Source organism: Oncorhynchus mykiss, chromosome 4 (assembly GCF_013265735.2).
Source record: "Oncorhynchus mykiss isolate Arlee chromosome 4, USDA_OmykA_1.1, whole genome shotgun sequence".
Taxonomy (NCBI): domain Eukaryota; kingdom Metazoa; phylum Chordata; class Actinopteri; order Salmoniformes; family Salmonidae; genus Oncorhynchus; species Oncorhynchus mykiss.
The window spans coordinates 41,896,934-41,920,972 of record NC_048568.1 but is presented as its reverse complement, the minus strand read 5'-3'; the positions used below and the strand labels follow the sequence as shown (position 1 = coordinate 41,920,972).

Sequence of the window (24,039 nt, the reverse complement as noted above, 5' to 3'; positions counted from 1 at the left end):
GCAGCCTACACAAGAAATAACTTTGTAATATTGGTAGTAACCATCTGGATGTCACTGATGCCTACTGATCAGTGGCGAGACTTTGTGCTGCAAACCAGTAACGGAACAACGTGGCACACAATGTGTCCTTTGTTCCTGCTTGCCGACTAATACTGAGCACTGCTGTCCTGCAGTAAGGAGAGGGAAGTAGTTAGAAGGTGTAGCTAATATCAGGCCAGTATGGAGAGGGAAGTAGTTAGAAGGTGTAGCTAATATCAGGCCAGTATGGAGAGGGAAGTAGTTAGAAGGTTAAGCTAATATCAGGCAAGTATGGAGAGGGAAGTAGTTAGAAGGTGTAGCTAATATCAGGCCAGTATGGAGAGGGAAGTAGTTAGAAGGTGTAGCTAATATCAGGCCAGTATGGAGAGGGAAGTAGTTAGAAGGTGTAGCTAATATCAGGCCAGGGTGACAGCTAAAGCACATTTATTGTAGTAATTTTCACCGAAAATGTAAAACTACGGTATTAACATCTACATAAAAAAATGACTCCAGTGAAAAGGGAATGATTCTGTACATTCTCCCAACTTCGACAGACAACTTTCAAATTCTCGTTGAAGATTCTAGCCACAAGCATGAACTAGCTAGCTGGGATGACTGACTGGACTGAATCAGTTTATCTCCACTCTGCTCTCGCTGCGTGACACACGTCATCAATTTCGGGACCCCAGGCGTGTCCGTATAGCCTCCTCCTACCTGTGCACCATGTTGATTCCTTCCAGGTAGACCAGAGCTTTACAGATCTGCAGGCTGAAGAGGACCAGCGTTATGTTGGTCAGCTTGTGCTTGTTCTCTTCTAGGTATTTTCCCAGCTGGAAGACAGATGGAACAGAATGATAGGGCAGCTACCAGCTAGCAGGCAGGAGAATCTGGTAGAGAAGCGCCTGGAGAGTCACTGGTTTGAATCCCAGGTCTGACAGGAGAAATTGTGCTATAAGTCAAGTGTATCTGTGTTTCCAAGTTCATTTTGGCTACTGTTGTCTCACTTAGCCATAATGGTAAAGCTCCATGACGATTCACGCATCATGGCTAAAATCATAGCATTATGGCTAACAACATAGCGTCATGGCTAAAAACATAGCGTCATGGCTAACAACATAACATCATGGCTAACAACATAACATCATGGCTAACAATATAACGTCATGGCTAACAACATAGCGTCATGGCTAACAACATAGCGTCATGGCTAACAACATAGCGTCATGGCTAACAACATAACGTCATGGCTAAAAACATAACATCATGGCTAACAACATAACGTCATGGCTAACAACATAACGTCATGGCTAACAACATAACATCATGGCTAACAACATAACGTCATGGCTAACAACATAGCGTCATGGCTAACAACATAGCGTCATGGCTAACAACATAGCGTCATGGCTAACAACATAGCGTCATGGCTAACAACATAGCGTCATGGCTAACAACATAGGATGCATTCGTTAATTCACACTGGAGTGCCAGAGAGCTTTTCGCTCTAGGAGCGTTCAGAGGGCACACTGGACGCTCTGGCCCAAGGAGTAGGGTTGATCTGAGCATTCTGACCTCACAATTGCAGTCAAGCACCCAAGCTAACAGGCTAAAGTTAGCTAGCTTGTTGGCTACTTCCAGACATAAATGAAAGAACACCTCACTCTGACCATTTTACTCGCCCTAGTAGAGCTGGTTAGGCTGTTTTCATGTTATCCAGAGTGTTGGTGACTGTAACTGTGCTGCTGGCAACAATTTAATTACACTTTTTTTTGCCAACTTTTCCTCACACCGGCCATACTCAACGGGTGTTGAGCGTTTGTAAATTCATAACTTATTTCAGCAATCTGGCACACTCAGAATCGGATTAGATAGCCAGAGCGAATTTACAAACGCACCCATGTGTCATGGCTAACAACATAGTATGGCTGTGGTTCTCACCTCTCCATACTGGTATAACTCCATGACAATCCACACTGGGTCTTCCTCTATGACACCGATCAGACTGACGATGTGGGGGTGTTTCAGGTTCTTCATGATCACTGGAGAATGGACAGGTTTAACCATACAACTTTTCCTTACATTTTGTATGGGGGGCGGAAGCTTGTACCCCCCCCCCCCCCACACACACACATTTTGAAATTGAATTTTTGTCCCCCCCCCCTCAGTTTTATCATTGGAATGTGGTACAAAACAAGGCAAGGGTGTGCTTTGGGACCATGCGGACACCTCCGAACGGTCGGGTAGGCTGTTTGGAATGTTAATCCGACTGGATACAAAAATTATAATAATACTTACTAATAGTATGTATACCACAGCATCGTTGTTTCTGTTTGGTCAGAAGGGCATTCTAGAATGTACATTAAAACCAGATATCGGGACAGTTGGGAAAAGATTTCGGGACACCTAGCAATCATAACGCAATATGCACCTACACATGCAGACTGTACTTTCTACAAAGTAACAGAAAGATAAACCAACAACCACTCATACTGAAATAGGATACATTGTAAACACAGGTCCAATGAGGAAAAGCTTAGCTAGCATTGATTTGTTTTTGCAGAGCATCTGATTGATGACCTAATGAGGTGAGTGATGAACATACATTTTTCCTGTCCCCTTTGCTGCTAAAGATGTCAAATCCTCCCACATATTTCTAGTTTCACCAGCTATTTTCAGCAACTAGTATTTTTTTTAATTCGCTTGTCATATTGGCAGGTTGGCTAGAAACAAACTATTTAGCTGGGCTTCTAGCCTAGTGTTTGATATGCTATGCAATCTCCTTGTAAATGAACAGTGTTGAGTGTCCTGACGAGTTTCATTTTCTATGTTGGTGATGTTTGTATGTTTGTATGTATGATTCCCAATTAGAGGCAGCTGGTTATCGTTGTCTCTAATTGGGGATCATACTTAAGTAGCATTTTTCTCACCTGTGGGTTATGGGATATTGTTTATGTTTAGTTGCCTGTTGGCACTGCATTGACGTCACGGTTAGTTTATTCTTTATTTGTTTTGTATTTGCTTAAGTTTCACTTTATTCATTAAAAGCATGTGGAACTCGAAGTACTCTCCAACCATCATTATTACGAACATCGTGACAATACCGGTAAACGTGTGCTTTGGTATTGTTTGTGGTATAAGCGGGATAAACATCTCAGTTCTGTACATGACCTTGGCAAAATGAACTCTGCAAACTCGGCTCCGCCTCGTCCCTGTGCATTGTCCATTATTTCCAAGGTAATGTACAGAATGGGGACAGGACACTAGTCTGTCTCCTGTTTCTGTAGAGAGACAGCTTGATGTACCAGGACACCCCCTGGACAGGACACTAGTCTATCGCAGGGCCACACCCCCAATCTCTCCTTAATGCTGAGTGCCAAGAAGTGGGTATACTCTAATTTTGCCAAAACAAATTCCCATATTGCTTGAAGTGGGTATACTCTAATTTTGCCAAAACAAACTCCCATATTGCTTAAAACAAATTCCCATATTGCCTAAAACAAATTCCCATATTGCCTAAAACAAATTCCCATATTGCCTAAAACAAATTCCCATATTACCTAAAACAAATTCCCATATTGCTTAAAACAAATTCCCATATTGCCTAAAACAAATTCCCATATTGCCTAAAACAAATTCCCATATTGCCTAAAACAAATTCCCATATTGCCTAAAACAAATTCCCATATTACCTAAAACAAATTCCCATATTACCTAAAACAAATTCCCATATTGCTTAAAACAAATTCCCATATTGCCTAAAACAAATTCCCATATTACCTAAAACAAATTCCCATATTGCCTAAAAAAATATTGAATTCGGCCTTTACTACTACAGCCTATAAAATCTCATTGAATAACACATTCATTAATGACAATAAAAGACTGTCAATGAATAAGGTTTTGAAGTCTCTGTCCTATATCTTGGACATGTAAGAAAGATCAGGAAATATTTTAATGTTTTTTGGAAACATATTTAACCCCTTATTTTTGTTGGCACAAAACTACCTCCATATAATTCCATTTATTTGTATGAGTTACCGTGGTTACCGGTAACACTTGTGGGGGTCGTAGAGAAAAATGGAGAACACCATCGTGTTCGTGAGAATCTCATCTTTCCACATTAGTTTGTAGGCCAAACTGTACGGATGCTACAGTCGTGTTCGTGAGAATCTCATCTTTCCACATTAGTTTGTAGGCCAAACTGTTCGGATGCTACAGAAGATTTTTCAGGATGTCTCCTGGTCTGACAAACATCGTTGTAGCTCGGCCACCTTCCACTAGATGAGGAAGGCCGACATAGGAGGATGCAGTGGATTGAGATGCTGCCCATACATTTATTTTAATTTTTAATTCAGATATTGATTGGGGTTTTTTAAATTATGTTACTTAGATTGACGCACAGGTACGTCAAACTATTTTTAAACCACATCAGGAGACCACTTTTGAGGTCTGCAAAAAATGTAATAAATTACACCACTGGTGCCAAGCAGGGTCCCATTTTTACAGTCTTTGGTATGACTTGGCCGGGGATCCCAACTTTTCAATCTCAGGGCGGACACTCGAACCACAAGGCTAGTGAGTTGGTGAAGTGTGATCAGTATTTGCTCTGTACCTGCTTCACTCATGAACTTCTCCATGATGTCAGGTGAACAGTCTTTACAGGTCTTCACCGCCACACTTAGCCTCTCGCCATTCTGGTTCACAAACACAGAGACCAGACACACACACCACACAAACAGTGAGATCAATATTGTGGTTAGTTAGACCCATTTGAGGTGTTAGAATTGACTGTGTGAGTAGAATGTCAGGAGATAGACTTGCCGATTTCTTGTACATTCCTTCATAGACCTCCCCGAAAAAACCCTCGCCAAGGATCCGTCCCAGAACAATGTCATCTCTGTCGATTCCATATTTCACCACTGGAACCAAGCATACAACAACACCATGAGTAGCTGTCATGGAACTTACAACTTAGACTATACAGTAGATCATAGAACATACAGTAGAACATACAGCAGATCATAGAACATACAGTAGAACATACAGTAGATCATAGAACATACAGTAGATCATAGATCATACAGTAGATCATAGAACATACAGTAGATCATAGAACATACAGTAGATCATACAGTAGATCATAGAACATACAGGAGAACATACAGTAGATCATAGAACATACAGTAGATCATAGAACATTCAGGATAACATACAGTAGATCATAGAACATACAGTAGATCATAGAACATACAGGAGAACATACAGTAGATCATAGAACATACAGTAGATCATAGAACATACAGTAGATCATAGAACATACAGTAGATCATAGAACATACAGTAGAACATACAGTAGATCATATAACATACAGTAGATCATAGAACATACAGTAGATCATAGATCATACAGTAGATCATAGAACATACAGTAGATCATACAGTAGATCATAGAACATACAGTAGATCATAGAACATACAGGAGAACATACAGTAGATCATAGAACATACAGTAGATCATAGAACATACAGGAGAACATACAGTAGATCATAGAACATACAGTAGATCATAGAACATACAGGAGAACATACAGTAGATCATAGAACATACAGTAGATCATAGAACATACAGTAGATCATAGAACATACAGGAGAACATACAGTAGATCATAGAACATACAGTAGATCATAGAACATACAGTAGATCATAGAACATACAGTAGATCATAGAACATACAGTAGATCATACAGTAGATCATAGAACATACAGGAGAACATACAGTAGATCATAGAACATACAGTAGATCATAGAACATATAGTAGATCATAGAACATACAGGAGAACATACAGTAGATCATAGAACATACAGTAGATCATAGAACATACAGGAGAACATACAGTAGATCATAGAACATACAGTAGATCATAGAACATTCAGTAGATCATAGAACATACAGGAGAACATACAGTAGATCAGAGAACATACAGGAGAACATACAGTAGATCATAGAACATACAGTAGATCATAGAACATACAGTAGAACATAAGGCAGATCATAGAACATACAGTAGATCATAGAACATACAGTAGATCATAGAACATACAGTAGATCATAGAACATACAGTAGATCATACAGTAGATCATAGAACATACAGTAGATCATAGAACATACAGTAGATCATAGAACATACAGTAGATCATAGAACATACAGGAGAACATACAGTAGATCATAGAACATACAGTAGATCATAGAACATACAGTAGATCATAGAACATACAGTAGATCATAGAACATACAGTAGATCATAGAACATACAGGAGAACATACAGTAGATCATAGAACATACAGTAGATCATAGAACATACAGGATAACATACAGTAGATCATAGAACATACAGTAGATCATAGAACATACAGTAGATCATAGAACATACAGTAGATCATAGAACATATAGTAGATCATAGAACATACAGGAGAACATACAGTAGATCATAGAACATACAGTAGATCATAGAACATACAGGAGAACATACAGTAGATCATAGAACATACAGTAGATCATAGAACATTCAGTAGATCATAGAACATACAGGAGAACATACAGTAGATCATAGAACATACAGGAGAACATACAGTAGATCATAGAACATACAGTAGATCATAGAACATACAGTAGAACATAAGGCAGATCATAGAACATACAGTAGATCATAGAACATACAGTAGACCATAGAAGGCAAATCTGAGGAAAACGCTAACAAAGTTCTATCAACACATTGCCTGTAGTCCTCGAGCATCAAAAATTCTCAACCATTGTTACTCTCCCTTCCGGGATGGCTACAAGGCCCTCCCCCGCCCTCCCTTCGGCAAATCAGATCACGACTAAATCCTGCTCCTCCCTTCCTATTGGCAGAAACTCAAACAGGAAGTACCCGTGCTAAGGTCTATTCAACACAGGTCTGAACAATCGGAATCCATGCTCCCAAAGACTGTAGCCGACGTGAGTAAATCCTGTAAGCGCGTTAACCCTCGCAAGGCTGCCGGCCCAGACAGCATCCCAAGCCGCGTCCTCAAAGCATGCACAGACCAGCTGGCTGAAGTGTTCACGGACACATTCAATCTCTCCCATCTCAGTCTGCTTTCCCCACTTGCTTCAAGATGTCCACCATTGTTCCTGTACCCAAGAAAGCAAAGGTAAATGAACTAAATGTATATCATTAAGTGCTTTGAGAGGCTAGTTAATCACATCACCTCACCCTTTACCAGCCACACTAGACACACTTCAATTTGCATACCGCCCCAATAGATCGGCAGACGATGCAATCATCATCGCACTGCACACTGCCCTATCCCATCTGGACAAGAGGAATACCTATGTGAGAATGCTGTTCATTGACTACAGCTCAGCGTTCAACACCTTAGTACCCTCCAAGCTCATTATCAAGCTCGGGGCCCTGGATCTGAACCCCGCCCTGTGCAACTGGGCCCTGGACTGGTGGTGAAGGTAGGAAACAACACCTCCACTACGCTGATCCTCAACACAGGGGGCCCCACAAGGGTGCATGCTAAGCCCACTCCTGTACTCCCTGTTCACCCACTACTGCGAGGCCACGCACGCCTCCAACTCAATCATCAAGTTTGCAGACGACACAACAGTAGTGGGCCTGATTACCAACAATGACGAGACAGCCTATAGTGGGAGGTGAGGGCCCTGGCGGGAGAGGTGCCAGGAAAATAACCTCAACCTCAACGTCAAAAACAAAAAGAAGGAGCTGATCATGGACTTCAGGAAACGTACTACTTACCAGACCTTGGTCGTTCATCAATCTCAGCGTAGATTTCAGATCCTGACCGATAGGATATTTGATGATGTCAGTTTGTGGTCAAAAACAGATGGGTCAACTTGACACATTGCCCCACCCCCCATAGCCACTGTACTGATTTGAACGAAGAGTAATGAATGATAATGAATCGTGATACTCGTCAAACAAAGATGAAAGCAGTCTTGGTAGATAATAACTCACCCATGCTATATCTGAAGCAACCTGTGTTTTCCATTTGACTACAGAGTGGGAGGAGAGACAGCCAGAGGAGGAGGAGAGAGACAGCCAGAGGAGGCGAGGAGAGACAGCCAGAGGAGGAGGAGAGGAGAGACAGCCAGAGGAGGAGGAGAGGAGAGACAGCCAGAGGAGGCGAGGAGAGACAGCCAGAGGAGGCGAGGAGAGACAGCCAGAGGAGGAGGCGAGGAGAGACAGCCAGAGGAGGAGGAGAGGAGAGACAGCCAGAGGAGGAGGAGAGGAGAGACAGCCAGAGGAGGAGAGGATCATCAATCCAGGGTTTATAGTTCCTCAATGCACCAGGCACACTGTTACAATAACACTTCCTGTCTCGTTGATAAAACACTCCGAAAGACTCACTTTTCACTTGAGCTTACATCCGATGTTCCAACAACTACTCTTCAATATGTACAGTTCAGTTTCAGCATAGTGATTTTTTTACAGAAATGACACACAAAAAAGCCCCAAATATTAAGCTTTGTTCAATCCACTCACTTTGTGGGCAGATCTGGAAGGGAACATCGTAGATTGGCGTCTATGGGGTCACGACAAAAACATGGTGTTACTTCACATCGGTTCAATTGGACGAGAAAGTAGAAAACGAGGAAACCCAAGTTGTGATGCACTCTTTCTTTCAGTGTTTCCCCTAAGCATTATATAGACGGGGTGAACTTCCTGATTCCCCCCTTTTACCTTTGTCAGGTCTGACGATGAACGACTCGTCAGTGGCGTGCTCCAAACGACAGTAACCGTCAATAAGATCCACCATGTTCTCTGCCATCGCAAACTTAGTCACGTTGATAGACAGAGGCTGACGAAGAAGATACAAACCATTCACATTACTGACCATTACAAATCACATTACAAAACACTATAATGTCAAAGGGGTCATAGACCTATTGGCCTTTCAGGGCAGAATATTACTTAAGATGCAGGCATTTTACTCAACCATCAAGTCAATAAAAATGTTGCGTGTTTTTTGTTGTTGTTGTTGTTGTTGTTGATACACACACAGATCTCAAGTTATGACTCAGGGCACTTATTCACAAAGTCTCTCAGAGTAGATGTAATGATCCTGGATCAGGTTTAAATAACTATGTATTATGATCTAAAGGCAATACTGATCCTAGATCAGGTTTAAATAACTATGTATTATGATCTAAAGGCAATACTGATCCTAGATCAGGTTTAAATAACTATGTATTATGATCTAAAGGCAATACTGATCCCAGATCAGGTTTATATAACTATGTATTATGATCTAAATGCAAAACTGATCCTAGATCAGGTGTAAATAACTATGTATTATGCTCTAAATCCTAGATCCTAGATCAGTACTCTGAGACCATTAATGAATAATGGCTCCAGGCCTCACTGTGTCCTGATTTAAGCAGTGCTAATAAAGTTTTTTTCTATATTTTTCAATGTGTACCTGTCTGGCTCCGTCTATGTCAAGATTGAGGAGGGCTTTGTTGTCACTCTGAGATAAACACTTGATGCTCTTGATCTGTTTGAAGTTCGCTAGACACACAGGCTTGTGGGTATAAGAGAGTAACAATTAGCTGGTACACTTAAAAGCCTCAGGTGTAGGGTGAAGTTGCCCTGTAGACACTGACCTTGGGTCAGTTTAGCATTTTCCCCACTAATGGTTAGGGTAAGTATTGGGAGAGTGGAAGCTGATCCTAGATCTGTCCTTAAGGGAAACTTCACCCTGGAGCCCACACAGGCTGGGGATGGGACAGATGGGGATGAGGAAGAGATAGGGATGTATTACCTCTCCAAAGAGAGATACCCTTACAGCAGGCAGCAAGAGGTTGCAAGTTCAAATCCCCGAGCTGACAAGGTACAAATCTGTCGTTCTGCCCCTGAACAGGCAGTTAACCCACTGTTCCTAGACCAGTTAACCCACTGTTCCTAGACCAGTTAACCCACTGTTCCTAGGCCAGTTAACCCACTGTTCCTAGACCAGTTAACCCACTGTTCCTAGACCAGTTAACCCACTGTTCCTAGGCCGTCATTGAAAATAAGAATTTGTTCTAAACGGACTTGCCTAGTTAAATAAAGGTTAAAAAGAATGAGGAATGTTTTTTTTTGTAGAAGGATATAAATGTTAAATGCTGAAAATACCCTCACATATATACACAGTTGAAGTCATTAGTTTACATACAACTTAGCCAAATACATTTAAACTCAGTTTTTCACAATTCCTGACATTTAATCCGAGTAACAATTCTCTGTTTTAGGTCAGTTAGGATCACCACTTTATTTTAAGAATGTGAAATGTCAGAATAATAGTATAGAGAAGAATTTATTTCAGATGTAATTTCTTTCATCACATTCTCAGTGGGTCAGAAGTTTACATACACTCAATTAGTATTTGGTAGCATTGCCTTTAAAATGTTTAACTTGGATCAAATGTTTTGGGTAGCCTTCCACAAGCTTCCCACAATAAGTTGGGTGAATTTTGGCCCATTCCTCCTGACAGAGCTGGTGGAACTGAGTTAGGTTTGTAGGCTTCCTTGCTCACACACGCTTTTTCAGTTCTGCCCACACATGTTCTATAGGATTGAAGTCAGGGCTTTGTGATGGCCACTCCAATACCTTGACTTTGTTGTCCTTAAGCCATTTTGACACAACTTTGGAAGTATGCTTGGGGTCATTGTCCATTTGGAAGACCCATTTGCGACCGAGATTTAACTTCCTAACTGATGTCTTGTTGCTTCAATATATCCACACAATTCCCCTCCTCATGATGTCCTCTGTTTTGTGAAGTGCACCAGTCCCTCCTGCCGCAAAGCACCCCCACAACATGAAGCTGCCACCCCCACAACATGATGCTGCCACCCCCACAACATGAGGCTGCCACCCCCACAACATGATGCTGCCACCCCCGTGCTTCACGGTTGGGATGGTGTTCTTCGGCTTGCAAGCCTCTCCCTTTTTTCCTCCAAACATAACGATGGTCATTATGGCCAAACAGTTCTATTTTTGTTTCATCAGACCAGAGGACATTTCTCCAAAAAGTATGATCTTTGTCCCTATGTGCAGTTGCAAACTGTAGTCTGGCTTTTTAATGGCGGTTTTGGAGCAGTGGCTTCTTCCTTGCTGAGCGGCCTTTAAGGTTATATCGATATAGGACTCGTTTTACTGTGGATATAGATACTTTTGTACCTGTTTACAGCATATTTTGGAAATTGCTCCCAAGGATGAACCAGACTTGTGGAGGTCTACAATTTTATTTCTGAGGTCTTGAGTTTGAAGGTATGGCATTGAAATACATCTACAGGTACACCTCCAATTGACTCAAATTATGTCAATTAGCCTATCAGAAGCTTCTAAAGCCATTGAATAATTTTCTGGAATTTTCCAAGTTGTTTAAAGGCACAGTCAACTTAGTGTATGTAAACTTCCGACCCACTGGAATTGTGATGCAGTGAAAAATAAGTGAAATAATCTGTCTGTAAACAATTGTTGGAAAAAATCCTAGTATCATGCACAAAGTAGGTGTCCTAACCGACTTGCCAAAACGATAGTTTGTTAACAAGAAATGTGTGGAGTGGTTGAAAAACGTGTTTTAATGACTCCAACCTAAGTGTATGTAAACTTCCCACTTCAACTGTAGTTATTTTTATTCAATTTCCATGTTTCCCACACAGCTCCTTCTGCTGCGATCTGATTGGGTCAATAATGACTGTGAATCTATTATGCCCACCTGTGTGAGGCCTGTACAGTTGTCGTAACATTCTCCCTATGCACGCTGAAGAAGGGCTCATACCCTAAACATTCGTGTGGCAAAAAAAAAACATGTTCATTTCAGATCATTCACCAGAGTGCTGAGCTATTTTTGGATTACAGAGGAGGATTACAGAGGAGGATTATAGAGGAGGATTATAGAGAAGGATTACAGAGGAGGATTATAGAGGAGGATTGCAGAGGATTATAGAGGAGGATTATAGAGGAGGATTATAGAGGAGAATTACAGAGGATTACAGAGGAGGATTACAGAGGAGGATTATAGAGGAGAATTACAGAGGATTACAGAGGAGGATTACAGAGGAGGATTATAGAGGAGAATTACAGAGGATTACAGAGGAGGATTATAGAGGAGAATTACAGAGGATTACAGAGGAGGATTATAGAGGAGAATTACAGAGGATTACAGAGGAGGATTACAGAGGAGGATTATAGAGGAGGATTATAGAAGAGGATTATAGAAGAGGATTACAGAGGAGGATTATAGAGGAGAATTACAGAGGAGGATTACAGAGTAGGATTATAGAGGAGAATTACAGAGGATTACAGAGGAGGATTACAGAGGAGGATTACAGAGGAGGATTATAGAGGAGAATTACAGAGGAGGATTACAGAGTAGGATTATAGAGGAGGATTATAGAGGAGAATTACAGAGGATTACAGAGGAGGATTATAGAGGAGAATTACAGAGGATTACAGAGGAGGATTACAGAGGAGGATTATAGAGGAGGATTATAGAAGAGGATTATAGAAGAGGATTACAGAGGAGGATTATAGAGGAGGATTATAGAGGAGGATTATAGAGGAGAATTACAGAGGATTACAGAGGAGGATTACAGAGGAGGATTATAGAGGAGGATTATAGAAGAGGATTATAGAGGAGGATTATAGAAGAGGATTATAGAAGAGGATTACAGAGGAGGATTACAGAGGAGGATTACAGAGGAGGATTATAGAGGAGGATTATAGAAGAGGATTACAGAGGAGGATTACAGAGGAGGATTATAGAGGAGGATTACAGAGGATTATAGAGGAGGATTATAGAGGAGGATTACAGAGGAGGATTACAGAGGAGGATTATAGAGGAGGATTACAGAGGAGGATTATAGAGGAGGATTACAGAGGAGGATTATAGAGGAGGATTACAGAGGATTATAGAGGAGGATTATAGAGGAGGATTATAGAGGAGGATTACAGAGGATTATAGAGGAGGATTATAGAGGAGGATTACAGAGGAGGATTACAGAGGAGGATTATAGAGGAGGATTACAGAGGAGGATTATAGAGGAGGATTATAGAGGAGGATTATAGAAGAGGATTACAGAGGAGGATTACAGAGGAGGATTATAGAGGAGGATTACAGAGGATTATAGAGGAGGATTATAGAGGAGGATTACAGAGGAGGATTATAGAGGAGGATTACAGAGGAGGATTATAGAGGAGGATTACAGAGGAGGATTATAGAGGAGGATTACAGAGGATTATAGAGGAGGATTACAGAGGAGGATTACAGAGGAGGATTACAGAGGAGGATTACAGAGGAGGATTACAGAGGAGGATTATAGAAGAGGATTATAGAAGAGGATTATAGAAGAGGATTACAGAGGAGGATTATAGAGGAGGATTATAGAGGAGGATTATAGAAGAGGATTACAGAGGAGGATTACAGAGGAGGATTATAGAGGAGGATTACAGAGGATTATAGAGGAGGATTATAGAGGAGGATTACAGAGGAGGATTACAGAGGAGGATTATAGAGGAGGATTACAGAGGAGGATTATAGAGGAGGATTACAGAGGAGGATTACAGAGGAGGATTACAGAGGAGGATTACAGAGGAGGATTATAGAGGATTACAGAGGAGGATTACAGAGGAGGATTACAGAGGAGGATTATAGAGGAGGTTTATAGAGGAGGATTATAGAGGAGGATTATAGAGGAGGATTATAGAGGAGGTTTATAGAGGAGGATTATAGAGGAGGATTACAGAGGAGGATTACAGAGGAGGATTATAGAGGAGAATTACAGAGGAGGATTACAGAGAAGGATTATAGAGGAGGATTACAGAGGAGGATTACAGAGGAGGATTATAGAGGAGGATTACAGAGAAGGATTATAGAGGAGGATTATAGAGGAGGATTATAGAGGAGAATTACAGAGGAGGATTATAGAGGAGGATTACAGAGGATTATAGAGGAGGATTACAGAGGAGGATTACAGAGGAGGATTACAGAGGAGGATTACAGAGGAGGATTACAGAGGAGGATTATAGAAGAGGATTATAGAAGAGGATTATAGAAGAGGATTACAGAGGAGGATTATAGAGGAGGATTATAGAGGAGGATTATAGAAGAGGATTACAGAGGAGGATTACAGAGGAGGATTATAGAGGAGGATTACAGAGGATTATAGAGGAGGATTATAGAGGAGGATTACAGAGGAGGATTACAGAGGAGGATTATAGAGGAGGATTACAGAGGAGGATTATAGAGGAGGATTACAGAGGAGGATTATAGAGGAGGATTACAGAGGATTATAGAGGAGGATTACAGAGGAGGATTACAGAGGAGGATTACAGAGGAGGATTACAGAGGAGGATTACAGAGGAGGATTACAGAGGAGGATTATAGAGGATTACAGAGGAGGATTACAGAGGAGGATTACAGAGGAGGATTATAGAGGAGGTTTATAGAGGATTATAGAGGAGGATTATAGAGGAGGATTATAGAGGAGGTTTATAGAGGAGGATTATAGAGGAGGATTACAGAGGAGGATTACAGAGGAGGATTATAGAGGAGAATTACAGAGGAGGATTACAGAGAAGGATTATAGAGGAGGATTACAGAGGAGGATTACAGAGGAGGATTATAGAGGAGGATTACAGAGAAGGATTATAGAGGAGGATTATAGAGGAGGATTATAGAGGAGAATTACAGAGGAGGATTATAGAGGAGGATTACAGAGGATTATAGAGGAGGATTACAGAGGAGGATTACAGAGGAGGATTACAGAGGAGGATTATAGAGGAGGATTATAGAGGAGGATTACAGAGGAGGATTATAGAGGAGGATTACAGAGGAGGATTACAGAGGAGGATTATAGAGGAGGATTACAGAGGAGGATTATAGAGGAGGATTACAGAGGAGGATTATAGAGGAGGATTATAGAGGAGGATTACAGAGGAGGATTACAGAGGAGGATTATAGAGGAGGATTACAGAGGAGGATTACAGAGGAGGATTATAGAGGAGGATTACAGAGGAGGATTACAGAGGAGGATTATAGAGGAGGATTACAGAGGAGGATTATAGAGAAGGATTACAGAGGAGGATTATAGAGGAGGATTATAGAGGAGGATTACAGAGGAGGATTATAGAGGAGGATTACAGAGGAGGATTATAGAGGAGGATTACAGAGGAGGATTACAGAGGAGGATTACAGAGGATTATAGAGGAGGATTACAGAGTAGGATTATAGAGGAGGATTATAGAGGAGGATTACAGAGGATTACAGAGGAGGATTACAGAGGAGGATTATAGAGGAGGATTACAGAGGAGGATTACAGAGGAGGATTACAGAGGAGGATTACAGAGGAGGATTATAGAGGAGGATTACAGAGGATTATAGAGGAGGATTATAGAGGAGGATTATAGAGGAGGATTACAGAGGATTATAGAGGAGGATTATAGAGGAGGATTACAGAGGATTATAGAGGAGGATTACAGAGGAGGATTACAGAGGAGGATTACAGAGGAGGATTATAGAGGAGGATTACAGAGGAGGATTATAGAGGATTATAGAGGAGGATTACAGAGGAGGATTATAGAGGAGGATTACAGAGGAGGATTACAGAGGAGGATTATAGAGGAGGATTACAGAGGATTACAGAGGATTACAGAGGAGGATTATAGAGGAGGATTACAGAGGAGGATTATAGAGGAGGATTACAGAGGAGGATTACAGAGGAGGATTACAGAGGAGGATTACAGAGGAGGATTACAGAGGATTATAGAGGAGGATTACAGAGTAGGATTATAGAGGAGGATTATAGAGGAGGATTACAGAGGATTACAGAGGAGGATTACAGAGGAGGATTATAGAGGAGGATTACAGAGGAGGATTACAGAGGAGGATTACAGAGGAGGATTACAGAGGAGGATTATAGAGGAGGATTACAGAGGATTATAGAGGAGGATTATAGAGGAGGATTATAGAGGAGGATTACAGAGGATTATAGAGGAGGATTATAGAGGAGGATTACAGAGGATTATAGAGGAGGATTACAGAGGAGGATTACAGAGGAGGATTACAGAGGAGGATTATAGAGGAGGATTACAGAGGAGGATTATAGAGGAGGATTACAGAGGAGGATTATAGAGGAGGATTACAGAGGAGGATTATAGAGGAGGATTACAGAGGAGGATTACAGAGGAGGATTATAGAGGAGGATTACAGAGGATTACAGAGGATTACAGAGGATTACAGAGGAGGATTACAGAGGAGGATTACAGAGGAGGATTACAGAGGAGGATTACAGAGGAGGATTACAGAGGAGGATTATAGAGGAGGATTACAGAGGATTATAGAGGAGGATTATAGAGGAGGATTATAGAGGAGGATTACAGAGGATTATAGAGGAGGATTATAGAGGAGGATTACAGAGGATTATAGAGGAGGATTACAGAGGAGGATTCAGCACCCAACCTGGGACAGGAACAACATGAGAATCTCGGTCAGAAAGCATTCATGATAATGCAATGAAAATGATGAAATGGCAACATATACAGTGCCTTCGGAAAGTAATCAGACCCCTTGAGTTTTTCCACATTTTGTTACATTACAGCCTTATTCTAAAATTGAATAAATATTCTTAAAAAAATCAGCAATCTGCACTCCATAGTGACAAAGCAAAAACAGGTTTATATAATTTTTTTCAAATGTGTGTATAAATGTATATATAAAATATAAACAAATATATATAAAAACATACCTTATTTACATAAGTATTCAAACCCTTTACCAAGAGAGAAATTGAGCTCAGGTGCATCCTGTTTCCATTGATCTTCCTTGAGATGTTTCTACAACTTGATTGGTGTTCACCCGTGGTGAATTAAATTGATTGGACATGATTTGGAAAGGCACACACCTCTCTATATAAGGTCCAACACTTGACAGAGCATGTCAGAGGAAAAACCAAGCCATGAAGTCAAAGGAATTATCCTTAAAGCTCCAAGACAGGATTGTGTCAAGGCACAGATCTGGGGAAGGGTACCAAAACATTTATGCAGCATTGAAGGTCCCCAAGAACACATTGGCCTCCATAATTCTTCAAATGGAAGAAGTTTGGAACCATCAAGACTCTTCCTAGAGCTGGCAGCCCCGCCAAACTGACCAATCGGCGAAGGCACCTTGGTCAGGGAGGTGACCAAGAACCCGATGATCACTTTGACAGAGCTCTAGAGTTCCTCTGTGGAGATGAGAGAACTTTCCAGAACGACAGCACCCCACCAATCAGTTCTTTATGGTAGAGTGGCCAGACGGAAGCCACTCCTCAGTAAAAGGCACATGACAGCCCGCTTGAAGTTTGCCAAAAGGCACCTAAAGACTCGCAGACCATGAGAAACAAGATTCTCTGGTCAGATAAAACCAAGATTGAACTCTTTGGCCCGAATGCCAAGCGTCACGCCTGGAGGAAACCTGACACCAACTCTATGGTGAAGCATGGTGGTGGCAGCATCATGTTGTGGGGATGTTTTTTCAGCGGCAGGGACTGGGAGACCAGTCAGGATCGAGGCAAAGATGAACGGAGCAAAGTACAGAGAGATCCTTGATGAAAACCTGCTCCAGAGCGCTGAGGACCTCAGACTGGGGCGAAGGATCACCTTCCAACAGGACAACGACCCTAAGTACACAGCCAAGACAACTCAGGAGAGGCTCCAGGACAAGTCTCTGAATGTCTTTGAGTGGCCCAGCCAGAGCCCGGACTTGAACCCGATCTAACATCTCTGGACAGACCTGAAAATAGCTGTGCAGCAACGCTCCCCATCCAACCTGACAGAGTTTGAGAGGATCTGCAGAGAGGAATGGGAGAAACCCCCCAAATAGAGGTGTGCCAAGCTTGTAGCATCATACCTAAGAAGACTTGAGGCTGTAATCGCTGCCAAAGGTGCTTCAACAAAGTACTGAGTAAAGGGTCTGAATACTAATGTAAATGGGATGTTTTTTTTATTTTTAATACATTTATGGGGTATTGTGATGTCATTATGGGGTATGATGTCATTATGGGGTATTGTGATGTCATTATGGGGTATTGTGATGTCATTATGGGGTATTGTGATGTCATTATGGGGTATTGTGTGTAGATTGAGGGGAAAAAAACAATTTAATACATTTTAGAATAAGAGTGTAACATAACAAAATGTAGAAAATTCAAGGGGTCTGAATACTTTCCAAATGCACTGTAAACAGTTAACGCCACGGAATCTTTCTGGGTTAGTGTAAACAGTTAACGCCACTGAATCTTTCTGGGTTAGTGTAAACAGTTAACGCCACTGAATCTTTCTGGGTTAGTGTAAACAGTTAACGCCACTGAATCTTTCTGGGTTAGTGTAAACAGTTAACGCCACTGAATCTTTCTGGGTTAGTGTAAACAGTTAACGCCACTGAATCTTTCTGGGTTAGTGTATACAGTTAACACCACTGAATCTTTCTGGGTTAGTGTAAACAGTTAACACCACTGAATCTTTCTGGGTTAGTGTATACAGTTAACACCACTGAATCTTTCTGGGTTAGTGTAAACAGTTAACACTACTGAATCTTTCTGGGTTAGTGTAAACAGTTAACACCACTGAATCTTTCTGGGTTAGTGTAAACAGTTAACACCACTGAATCTTTCTGGGTTAGTGTATACAGTTAACACCACTGAATCTTTCTGGGTTAGTGTAAACAGTTAACACTACTGAATCTTTCTGGGTTAGTGTAAACAGTTAACACCACTGAATCTTTCTGGGTTAGTGTATAAAGTTAACACCCTGCTTACCGCTGAGTCTTTATGGGTGCGTTGGCGAATGCCCCTGGCTCCTATCACCAGCTCTACTGACAGACTCCAGCCTTGCTGTGGACAAACAGTGGGGTTGCAAGTTAACTTTAATTTATTGACAAACTTCAGACTGTAATTGTAGATTCTTGTAACCCCACTAAAAAACGTCAGCAGTTACAAACGAATGAGGAAAGTCCACACTTGCATTTGCAGTGCATTTGAGGTCAGGTATTTGCAGTGAGGTCGGGTATTTGCAGTGAGGTCAGGTATTTACAGTGCATTTGAGGTCAGGTATTTGCAGTGAGGTCAGGTATTTGCAGTGAGGTCAGGTATTTGCAGTGAGGTCAGGTATTTACAGTGCATTTGAGGTCAGGTATTTACAGTGCATTTGAGGTCAGGTATTTGCAGTGAGGTCAGGTATTTGCAGTGAGGTCAGGTATTTACAGTGCATTTGAGGTCAGGTATTTACAGTGCATTTGAGGTCAGGTATTTGCAGTGAGGTCAGGTATTTGCAGTGAGGTCAGGTATTTACAGTGCATTTGAGGTCAGGTATTTGCAGTGAGGTCAGGTATTTGCAGTGATATCAGGTATTTGCAGTGAGGTCAGGTATTTGCAGTGAGCTCAGGTATTTGCAGTGCAGCAACACTCACCACCAGTTCACAAGGGTAGACCTCTTCGCCGATGGTGATGAAATCGGTGAGTGTCTGGAAGAAGCTAACCATACACTCATCCTCCTTCAGAGTAGCGTACTGCTGGAACGTCTGCTGGATCATCTTACGAAGATGACGAGACTGGGACAGAACATCACAACATTATATTAATAAAACTAATTGTTTCTGTTAGTAATAGTGACCCCCACCCCCTCTTCTTTCAGAGTAAGGTACTGCTGGGAAGTCTACTGGATCAGGTTACGAAGATGACGAGACTGGGACAGAACATCACAACATTATATTAATAAAACTAATTGTTTCTGTTAGTAATAGTGACCCTAACCCCCCCCCCCCCCCCCCCCCCCCACCAGGTTACGAAGATGACGAGACTGAGACAGACCACAGCAACATTAGATAACTCTTTCATAACCCAACGCCACACGGTGGACAAATACATTTTTGAGGAGGGTAAACAACACTGCTTAGCGTAGAAAATGATCAGAAATTATCCCTGTTGACGTAAAAGTGAAGTAGGCACATTTACAACCTAATTTATACTCGTAGAAACTTCCAATAACATTTTAAACGATCGTGCGGATATCCCCCCCAAAAATTTAGAAATGTACCTTCATGCTGTCAATGAGCTCCTGTGGGAAGAACAGGTTCAGCCCCACGTCCTTCCTTCATTGGAGAGACCAGTTAGAATCAAACAATCAATCAAACGTCATAGAAGTTAAGGTTAGTAGGGAGAAGAAGAAGAAGAAGAAGCACGACAAACGTACATACTTACTTACTCTAACACTTCGAAGTTGGACTTTTTCTCCAGGCCTTTAGCATTCATGTCTTTATAGAACCTCCTGAAGGCGAAGCAGAAGAGACAGCACAAACATGACGTGCCGAACGAAGCTCTATACGGACCAAGCCAACTGTCATGTGTTGACGCTGTCTAATACAATATCCAGAAGGGAATACCACAACCTCACCTGATCTCCAGACATCCCAGCTGCAGGGCCATTCCATCACTGACTTTACTGGCATGGTACTGCATGTAGTCACTACGCACCTGACACAGGCAAATACCGAGAGAACACATTCATTCTTAGCTGTATGTAATCACTACGCATCTACAGTATTCACACAAGCACCAGACATCAGCGAGTTGTCTTGGATGATGAAGATCTGAAAAGCATTAATGTGTTCTTTACAGAGAGAATACAATTTTTCTCCCCATAGATTAGTAATGTGTTCTCTCCATAGAGTAGTAATGTGTTCTCTCCACAGAGTAGTAATGTGTTCTCTCCATAGAGTAGTAATGTGTTCTCTCCATAGAGTAGTAATGTGTTCTCTCCATAGAGTAGTAATGTGTTCTCTCCATAGAGTAGTAATGTGTTCTCCCCATAGAGTAGTAATGTGTTCTCTCCATAGAGTAGTAATGTGTTCTCTCCATAGAGTAGTAATGTGTTCTCTCCATAGAGTAGTAATGTGTTCTCTCCATAGAGTAGTAATGTGTTCTCTCCATAGAGTAGTAATGTGTTCTCTCCATAGAGTAGTAATGTGTTCTCTCCATAGAGTAGTAATGTGTTCTTTACAGAGAGAATGCTATTTTTCTTCCCACAGAGTAGTAATGTGTTCTCTCCACGGAGTAGTAATGTGTTCTCTCCACGGAGTAGTAATGTGTTCTCTCGATAGAGTAGTAATGTGTTCTCTCCATAGAGTAGTAATGTGTTCTCTCCATAGAGTAGTAATGTGTTCTCTCCATAGAGTAGTAATGTGTTCTCTCCATAGAGTAGTAATGTGTTCTCTCCATAGAGTAGTAATGTGTTCTCTCCACAGAGTAATAATGTGTTCTCTCCATAGAGTAGTAATGTGTTCTTTACAGAGAGAATGCTATTTTTCTTCCCACAGAGTAGTAATGTGTTCTCTCCACGGAGTAGTAATGTGTTCTCTCCACGGAGTAGTAATGTGTTCTCTCCATAGAGTAGTAATGTGTTCTCTCCATAGAGTAGTAATGTGTTCTCTCCATAGAGTAGTAATGTGTTCTCTCCATAGAGTAGTAATGTGTTCTCTCCATAGAGTAGTAATGTGTTCTCTCCACAGAGTAGTAATGTGTTCTCTCCACAGAGTAGTAATGTGTTCTCTCCACAGAGTAGTAATGTGTTCTCTACATAGTCAGAGTAGTAATGTGTTCTCTACACAGAGTAGTAATGTGTTCTCTCCATAGAGTAGTAATGTGTTCTCTCCACAGAGTAGTAATGTGTTCTCTACATAGTCAGAGTAGTAATGTGTTCTCTACACAGAGTAGTAATGTGTTCTCTCCACAGAGTAGTAATGTGTTCTCTACATAGTCAGAGTAGTAATGTGTTCTCTACACAGAGTAGTAATGTGTTCTCTCCATAGAGTAGTAATGTGTTCTCTACACAGAGTAGTAATGTGTTCTCTCCATAGAGTAGTAATGTGTTCTCTCCACGGAGTAGTAATGTGTTCTCTCCATAGAGTATTAATGTGTTCTCTCCACGGAGTATTAATGTGTTCTCTCCACAGAGTAGTAATGTGTTCTCTCCACAGAGTAGTAATGTGTTCTCTCCACGGAGTAGTAATGTGTTCTCTCCACGGAGTAGTAATGTGTTCTCTCCATAGAGTAGTAATGTGTTCTCTCCATAGAGTAATAATGTGTTCTTTACAGAGAGAATGCTATTTTTCTTCCCATAGAGTAGTAATGTGTGCTCTCCATACAGTATTAATGTGTTCTCTACATAGTCAGAGTAGTAATGTGTTCTCTACATAGTCAGAGTAATAATGTGTTCTCTACATAGTCAGAGTAATAATGTGTTCTCTACATAGTCAGAGTAGTAATGTGTTCTCTACATAGTCAGAGTAGTAATGTGTTCTCTACATAGTCAGAGTAATAATGTGTTCTCTACATAGTCAGAGTAATAATGTGTTCTCTACATAGTCAGAGTAGTAATGTGTTCTCTCCATAGTCAGAGTAATAATGTGTTCTCTACATAGTCAGAGTAATAATGTGTTCTCTACATAGTCAGAGTAATAATGTGTTCTCTACATAGTCAGAGTAATAATGTGTTCTCTACATAGTCAGAGTAATAATGTGTTCTCTACATAGTCAGAGTAGTAATGTGTTCTCTACATAGTCAGAGTAATAATGTGTTCTCTACATAGTCAGAGTAATAATGTGTTCTCTACATAGTCAGAGTAATAATGTGTTCTCTACATAGTCAGAGTAATAATGTGTTCTCTCCATACAGTATTAATGTGTTCTCTACATAGTCAGAGTAATAATGTGTTCTCTACATAGTCAGAGTAATAATGTGTTCTCTACATAGTCAGAGTAGTAATGTGTTCTCTCCATAGTCAGAGTAATAATGTGTTCTCTCCATAGAGTAGTAATGTGTTCTCTACATAGTCAGAGTAGTAATGTGTTCTCTACATAGTCAGAGTAATAATGTGTTCTCTACATAGTCAGAGTAGTAATGTGTTCTCTCCATAGTCAGAGTAATAATGTGTTCTCTCCATACAGTATTAATGTGTTCTCTCCATAGTCAGAGTAATAATGTGTTCTCTCCATACAGTATTAATGTGTTCTCTACATAGTCAGAGTAGTAATGTGTTCTCTACATAGTTAGAGTAATAATGTGTTCTCTCCATACAGTAGTAATGTGTTCTCTACATAGTCAGAGTAATAATGTGTTCTCTACATAGTCAGAGTAGTAATGTGTTCTCTACATAGTCAGAGTAGTGCTTGCTGCCTACTGTACCTGTTGATAGAAATACAGAAATGTGGTTCTGTCTTCTTTAAACTTTTCCAGGAAGTTGACTGGAATGTAGCGGACTCTCAGGTCATACCTGGGGAGAGATGAACATCCTACTGCTTTAGAGCAGGAGGCTTCAACAGGACCCCAATTGTCAATACAATCATATTTTTCTGAACATTGCTCCTGACTAGTTGAATAAAGGTTAAATAAATAAAATGAACTACTTCCTCTTCCTCAACCTGGCCCACGACTCAAATGGCTCTGTATATTACCCATCATGCTTTTTCTCACCCCCACCTCCTCCTCCACCCTCCGCTCACCCCCACTTCCTACACCCTCCTCACCCCCACCTCCTCCTCTACCATCCTCTCTCCTCCTCCTCCACCCCTCCTCTCTCTCCCCCACCTCCCCATCCCTCCTCTCCCCCCTCCTCTCACCTCCACTCTGCCTCCACGTGATGACTCTCATAGCGTTGCTCCACCTCCCCCACAGTCAGGTCTGGATGGAGCCAGTGGAGCTCGTCTGACTTGAGGTGCTTCAGCAGCAGACCATAGCAGCCTTTATACTGGATGTTAGGTCCCAGTCTACCACTGGTCAGGATAGACTGGACTATAGCCTGGAGGAGAGAGACCAGTATGGAGACCGTCACAGTTAAAATGATACCACTGGTCAGGATAGACTGGACTATAGCCTGGAGGAGAGAGACCAGTATGGAGTCGGTCTGAGTTAAAAGGATACCACTGGTCAGGAT

General features: G+C 41.3%; 1 protein-coding gene across 1 annotated transcript in view; it reads right to left on the bottom strand.

Annotated features, from left to right (window-relative positions):
- Positions 1–24,039, bottom strand: part of LOC110522644 (protein-tyrosine kinase 2-beta) — a 50,316-nt gene that overhangs the window by 13,608 nt on the left and 12,669 nt on the right. The window contains exons 3-18 of the mRNA XM_036976367.1: positions 23,726–23,904; positions 23,292–23,379; positions 20,502–20,581; positions 20,313–20,375; positions 20,145–20,199; positions 19,519–19,659; positions 18,869–18,943; positions 9,511–9,612; positions 8,772–8,889; positions 8,574–8,613; positions 8,046–8,083; positions 7,827–7,868; positions 4,840–4,937; positions 4,631–4,712; positions 1,957–2,057; positions 733–848 (exon numbers count right to left, since the gene is read on the bottom strand). Coding sequence (XP_036832262.1) covers positions 733–848; positions 1,957–2,057; positions 4,631–4,712; positions 4,840–4,937; positions 7,827–7,868; positions 8,046–8,083; positions 8,574–8,613; positions 8,772–8,889; positions 9,511–9,612; positions 18,869–18,943; positions 19,519–19,659; positions 20,145–20,199; positions 20,313–20,375; positions 20,502–20,581; positions 23,292–23,379; positions 23,726–23,904 — 1,418 coding nt within the window. The remainder of the gene's footprint in view (positions 1–732; positions 849–1,956; positions 2,058–4,630; positions 4,713–4,839; positions 4,938–7,826; positions 7,869–8,045; positions 8,084–8,573; positions 8,614–8,771; positions 8,890–9,510; positions 9,613–18,868; positions 18,944–19,518; positions 19,660–20,144; positions 20,200–20,312; positions 20,376–20,501; positions 20,582–23,291; positions 23,380–23,725; positions 23,905–24,039) is intronic.